This window comes from Pinus tabuliformis, chromosome 3_2 (genome assembly GCF_031772625.1).
Source record: "Pinus tabuliformis cultivar Carrire ecotype Pingquan chromosome 3_2, CPIR1, whole genome shotgun sequence".
NCBI lineage: Eukaryota > Viridiplantae > Streptophyta > Pinopsida > Pinales > Pinaceae > Pinus > Pinus tabuliformis.
In genome coordinates this window covers 605,227,192-605,234,345 of record NC_142302.1, presented here as the reverse complement: position 1 = coordinate 605,234,345, position 7,154 = coordinate 605,227,192, and the positions used below count along the sequence as shown (strand labels likewise).

At 37.2% G+C, this 7,154-nt stretch overlaps 1 protein-coding gene across 1 annotated transcript; it reads right to left on the bottom strand.

Annotated features, from left to right (window-relative positions):
- Window positions 1-1,960: 1,960 nt before the first annotated feature.
- LOC149182071 (uncharacterized) lies at window positions 1,961-2,919 on the bottom strand. Its single transcript, XM_089418471.1, has one exon. It carries the CDS (start codon window positions 2,848-2,850, stop codon window positions 2,134-2,136), a length of 717 nt encoding a protein of 238 aa, XP_089274597.1. The 5' UTR covers window positions 2,851-2,919; the 3' UTR covers window positions 1,961-2,133.
- Window positions 2,920-7,154: the final 4,235 nt, after the last annotated feature.

Here is a 7,154-nt window from a genome sequence, read left to right as displayed (position 1 = left end):
CTATTGTCTATGCCATGGACTACTCAAGCCTGCTCTTCTTGACACTATACTAATTTCCATATGTGCTCCAATTCCTCACGCAACAAGATGATGAAGTCACCTAAGAGAGGAGCCTCATGGCTAACTATCGTAGAGGAGGGCTTGTTGCCCCATGAGGTGCCCACCAAGAATAGGGCTTCTTAGCCCCCTGTCTCTAATAACATCATAGCCTACAAACCGCCCAGTGCCAATGGAAAAATTTGCAAAGGTGTCCTCCACCTCATCAAGGGATGCTCTATCTTGAAATATCCACCTCAATGCATAATTCCTCACGTGTAAAATTTCACCATCCATGTGAGGAGGGAATCATCGTGAAGATCCACCATTCAGCTACTCATGGTTGTAGTATTTTAGGTTCAATGAGTGAGAAAAACAATGCAAATGAGTGCAATTCTTGTCCCATATGCTGACAAGAATATCCTTTATGCTAGTGAAGAAGGCTTCTAATGATGTCTCATACTCATGGCACTCACTCTTAAAATAATGGTCCTCATGGACTCAATCATGTAATCCTATCCCTCATAAACCTCTCCTAGGATAGGTTGGTCTGTATCTGCAAATCATTGCAAAGTAATAATATTGTCCATGATCTTAATAGTGAGATCTACCCTCTCCCACCAAGCATCATCTAACACTATGTCCTTAACTCTTTTTTAGCCTGCTTGATCTGTCTTTCTCCAAAAAGAGCAAAATTCTGAAATAAGCATGCCCTAAGAATGGTCTTGACCTCCTTCAACCTCTTCAACATGATGAATGAAGAGACAAACAGTGTATATGCAATCTTCAACAATGATAGATGGGTGTACTCGAGGACACGCTGGACACAAGAATGTCATGTTCCAAGACATGCTGGATACGAGAATCAAACATGTGTCCTAGAGAATCGTGTCTGATTCGTGAGATTCGAGACACGAGGGGGAGGACGAATCTGGTTTCTTAAAATATAATAAATCAATCTATTTTCACAATTAAAATTTAGATATTATCTATAGTATTTACGGAAAATAAAAATGTAATTATTAATATATTATTTTGAATTAAAAAATATAATTAATAATAATTATATTTAAACATTTATTAATTAATACAATAATATAAATTAAATTATCCGTAATAATAATAAATATCAAAATATTTATCTTATGATTCACTTTAAATTGTCAAAATTATTTAATCTCTATTTTATTATAAAAATTCTTAAACTTATAAATATATTTTATTACACTATCCAATAATACATGATTTATTGATATGGCAGGCTCCAAACACACAAATCAGGTTATTAAAACAGAAAACATTTTTATATATACATATTAATATGATCAAAATATCAAAATATTTATCTTATGATTCACTTTAAATTGTCAAAATTATTTAATCTCTATTTTATTATAAAAATTCTTAAACTTATAAATATATTTTATTACACTATCCAATAATACATGATTTATTGATATGGCAGGCTCCAAACACACAAATCAGGTTATTAAAACAGAAAACATTTTTATATATACATATTAATATGATCAATTTAATTAAGAAATAGTAGAAAATCTTTGATTTGTAATTATTTTTTTTATAGTATTTTAAAATATTTCATAAAAATTAAATATGATATATCTTATTATCTCAAATACAAGAAAAGGAAAATTACAAAGTAAATGTAACACATTAATTTCAAAAAATTATCAGATGATAACACAATATCGTTGTATGATGAAAGTCGTTGCTTTTAAAAAAGAGTAAACAACATCGTAAGAAGTACTAAGCTAGGCAGTCTTCGCATTAAACGACACAGAAGTCCATAATCTTTACCGAATTTAGTCATTTCCAACGGCTTCAATACCAAATCAGACTGACTTAATTTTTTCTCGAAAGGGTGACCCCTACATTCACTGTGCTATATTGTTAATAGCTAAGATTGATAAAGAAATCCGACTTTATTACAAACTCCACCACCATGTTACAAAGACAAAAGTAAGGCGTTCATTGCTGCATTCACCGTGCCTAAATTGTTAATATTTATAATTGACTAGGAGACACTGCTTTATTACAAACTCCGGGGGCACGCGCTGCAGAGACAAATATATAAAGTTAAGGAGTTTCCTTATCGTAACCATTGTTGGCACCGAATTCTCCGTTGCCGTTGCCAGATCCAGCGCCATAGCGAGAGCCAGCTTCGTAGCCTTTTTCATTACCAGAGCCTGTGACATAGCTGCCACCACTGTACCCTGAACCGTAGGCACCGTTTTTTTCCCAACGCTCACCGTAGCCTGAGCCGTATTTACCACCTTCTCCAGAGCCGTATTTACCACCTTCTCCATAGCCACCATTAGAGCCAGGCGGGTATGGGGCATAAGTATTGCCAGGTGACTGACGATAGCCACTCTCGTCGCCAGACCCTCCACCGTATCCACTATCGTCGTTCACAACACCATTTCCTGAATAGTACTCTGCTCCTTTACCAGAACCGGAACGCGGGTACCCGCTCCCGGCTTCTCCGTAGCCAGCACCGCTGCCAGAACCGGCGCGGGAAGCCTCGCTGTTGCCATATACATAGCCCTCTCCGTTTCCCTGCCCTCGGTAGGAACGGTACCCATTACCCATATCGGCTTCGAAAGAGTCGCCCACACCGCGATCGCTGCTGGTCACGTACCCTTCTCCGTACCCGGCGGTATTTGATCCACCATTGGGGTTGTCATAGGCAGGTTCTTTATTAAAGAATCTGCTCTCTCGGGCCTCCATGTTACAGAGTAACAGACTTAAGGAAAGCACATATATGCACACGACTTTAATCATACTGGGCGCCATTATCGATTATAACTTCGATATCGAGCTCGGGCAGAACTAGATTAGGCGCTGATGAAATGAGAAGTAAGGTCTCATATTTATACACCAAAATTTCTTGGCTGATGCCATGAATCGTTGGTTAATTACTTTGCTTAGTGCTGCCCCACACGCTTGTTGGTTTGCCCTAACTGATAAAGTTAATTTGCGTTCATTTTTCTTGCCACCGACAAGTCCAGTTGCTCAACCGTCAACATAGAAACGTTGTGGTGTTACTTGACTATGCCTCTTCACATGGCAGCACACTGAGCATCAGTCCTGACTCATGATCTTTTAAGTGAACATGGCAGCACACTGAGCATCAGTCCTGGCTTCACAGAGTACGTCGACTGAGTGTGTGAACGTAGATGCTGGAATGCTTGGGTTGGGTTGGGTTGTCTCCCACTTAAAGTTATCCGACTTTCTAAAGTCCATGGAAACGCAATCACACAGCAATGACTTTGTGTCTCAGTGGTCAGGCTTTTTCGGGGCGGCCATTAGTTTGAGTCAACGTACATATCAAACATAGATTTGGTAGAAACGCCGCCCGTTGATTGCGGTTGCGTAACTGTCGGGGTCTCCTGTCTCTCAATACGCGGGAATCCTGGCGAAATTTCGCGGCTCCGTGGACTAAAGTCTAGCATTGTGGAGTATTCGGCTACTCGACCGCCGTACAAATACCAGAGAATGTATTCGCCTTCGGTCCCATCGTAGAAGTTCGAGTACTTATAAGAAATTGCGATCTTAAATGTAGATTTCACTTTGGCAAAAGTTCGAGTCCTTTTAAGAAATTGCGATTTTAAATGTAGATTTCACTCTACCAATTGAAAGTAAAATTGGGGTAATCTTTCCGGATTTTAACTTTCCATGGACTTTGATAATTTTGTATAATTTTGGTGATAAGAGGTGGATTGTTTTTCTATTTAATATTAGGAGTAGATTATTTTTCTAAGAATTAGCTTAGTTTAAAAAGGAAAAATAAATAAATAAAAAATTAGAATTTAAAATGGATTTAATGAGTAAAATCGAAATAATATCATTGCTCATGTCATTTCCATTTTAATATTAAATCAATTTTAAATTCCAAAATCGAAAATTGGAATTTAATGATTAAAATCGAAATGACATCTGGCGTATTTGTTGTAAAATTATAAATTTTTATCATGAATATTATGCAATTTAATGATTAAAATCAAAATCACATTTAGTGTATCTGTTGCAAGATTATAAATTTTCACTATGAATATTTTGCACTTTCAACTCCAATTCACCTATTGCAAGATTATAAATTTTCATCATAAATATTGTGCACGTTAAACTCCAATTCTTTGAAACATTTGGGAAACATTCCTTGTAGGTTTCTTTAATGGGTCTTCTTCATTCAATTTATGTGGATGTGACATGGCTATTTTCCTAAATGTTGCACATTCTTATCTTTTCCACTGGCATGGTGGGACTAGAACCAACACAAGAGTCGAACTCCTTGCCTTATTGGGAGTTCTTCATTGCGCTAACTGGGTTAGACTTCAAGAGATCAAGAGTTTTGGAGACTCCAAAGTTGTCACTGATTGGGCTAATGAGCATGGCTCATTGCACTCTTCGTCTCTTGACAGCTGGAAAACCAACATTAAAACATTGATCAAAGTATTCCAGTCCATCAACATTGCCCATATTTACACGAGACAAAATGGGACTGCAGATTGACTATCAAAAGAAGGATGCTCAACAGACCCCAACCAAATATATTATCAGTCCTTCCTAGATAAATGTTTGCTTGAGTCGGGCCATATCAAGCTTTAAAGCCCTCTGTCTGGACATGGATGCAGTGTTAGGTGTTTTGCATTGAGATAGATATCTCAACCTTTGGATGATAGACTTATTAGAAACTGTAATTACTTCCGCATGTGGAGTTGACTAAAATTAGAGAGTCACTTAAATGAGTGTTGAGTGTTGAGTGTGAGCGTTGAGTCCAATTGAGTGGTGGATAAAGAGTTAAGTGTAATCCATATTTAGAGTGTGAGTTAACTAAGTTAAGTGTGTGTGAATGTTAAGATATTTTAGGCGAGTCGCTAGTCGAAAAGGTTAAATACCCTTCACCGAGTTCATTATAAGTATCATGTTTTGTGTGATCAATAGAAGAACCACAGCTCATGTTTTATGTGTGAATAAATTTATGCTTTGTCTCCTTTGCCTTTCCAACAAATTGATATCAGAGCAAGGTTACAAAGAGCGAAGGAGAACGGATTAGAAACAATCCATATGAGAGAAGAGAGAAATATTTTTTCCTCTTGTTTGAGATATAACACACCTTTTTTTGTGGTATACAAGGTGTTATAACGCTGGTAGGCTTAACATAAAGCTGCGTTACAAGTCTTACACTTAAGGTGTTCCGCATGCACTCGGGTTTGATCTGTGGTTGGAAGCATTAAAGGACTAACGCAAAAGTTCATTAACGTGAAAGGCGTTAACATGCAATAGTTTAAATGACACAGAGCGTTAGCATGGAGAAGTCAATTAGCATGGAAGCATTAGCGCACGGCAAGAGCTAACGGGCCTGCCATTGGGCATTAAATGCCCGGTTACATGCGCCCCCGTTAGCTTTTTATAACACACGCGACTATTTTTTTTTTATCTATCACCCGACGCGCGTGTTATAAAAAGCTAACGGGGGAGCATGTAGCCGAGAATTTAATGCCCAATGGCAGGCCCGTTAGCTCTTGCCATTAGTGCACTACCAAAGTTCATTGTTTGACTTCTTAAATACGTGATGTGAAAGAACAACGTCTTGGTGAAAGGTCTTTTCATAAAGCCTTTAAAAAGATTCTTGAAGTTTGAAGAGCGTATTATTAAGGTTTTTTATTAAAGTTGTCAAAAATGGATTTTTGAAAAGGGTTTGGAAAACAATTTGTTTTTTAAAGCTTTTTTAACAAAAGGAAAAAAAAAAAAAAAATTGGGATTTTTTATTGGAAAGGAGAATTTTTTACATAGTTTTTATTGGCAGGATGATTTAGGGCTGTGCAAAACTCTATTTATCTGCAAAATGTTTTGTTTTTTTGTCAAGCATGATAGTGTTTTGGGTGAAAGATAGCCTCATGCAATCAGGAAAGAATCTATAAAACAGAGGAAATACTGCAGTCATGGGTCGCAAAGCGCGACTAAATCATGTGAAGAAAAGAATTGGAAAAGAAGAGGCAAAGATCATTGCCATGGTTAGAGAGGTTCAGGCCGCAACCGAGGAACTGAGAAGCTTAGCAAAAGATGAAGAAGAATTTGGTGTAAGGGAGAGTGACATGCAACAACAGGTTATGTCACAAGCAAAGAAGTCAGACGCAGATCTAAGAGTAGATGAGCAAGTCTCTGAGAGGGAAACAGAGCTTGGAGAATCCCACTCAAAAGTGGATGATGGTTGTCAATACCATACAATTGAAACCCATTATGCAAGCATGCATATGGATGAAGAATATGCAACAAAGATTGCAAAGAGAGAAGCAAGAGCCTCGGTGTGTGAAACAGAGCAAGAGAAAATGAATGCTCAAGGAATCCACTATAACGTGGATGATACAGATGATTGTGAATCCCACTGTGATGAGACACATATGGATGATGACTACAAAGTTATATGTGAATTGGTGAATCCAGCTGTAGTTGATGGATTTGGTGAAGTTGAAATTGCCAATGAAATTAACAATGAGCACATGCATGCTCGGATATCCCACCATAGTGTGGATGAACATTATATTGATGATATGTGTGGTTTCCTTTTTGAAACAGGGATTTATTGTGATAATACGATAAGCACAATGTTTGATGAAACATTGAAGGTTGAAGTTGCCACTGTAGAAGCAAGATATGAAGCAATTGGAACTGCTCATGAAGGAGTATGTCATCTAGCAGCAATTGATGATCAAGAACAGGATAAAGTGATTGAAGAGTTTTTTATGAGAATATACACTAACAGCATAATAGTGGAAGAAAAACTCTATGCAATTGAAAAGAAGGCAGATGTAGAGCAGGATGCTCTCATTGAAGAGAATAATAAAGATGTTTTTAACATTGTTTTTGAGTATGCAAGTGTTCAGAATAGCACAAGAGTAGAAGTTGAAAAGAAATTTGTTAATATGTTCGATACGGATTTGAAACTCATTGAAGAATGGATTCAGAAGAGAATATAACAAATTGAAGCGAGTCTTAAAGCAACAGTTGGTATAACAGAATTTAATGAAATGGTGAATGATGATCTTGAGTGTGCAAATTACAGGAAAAAAGTAGCAGTACCTAATGATGGAAGT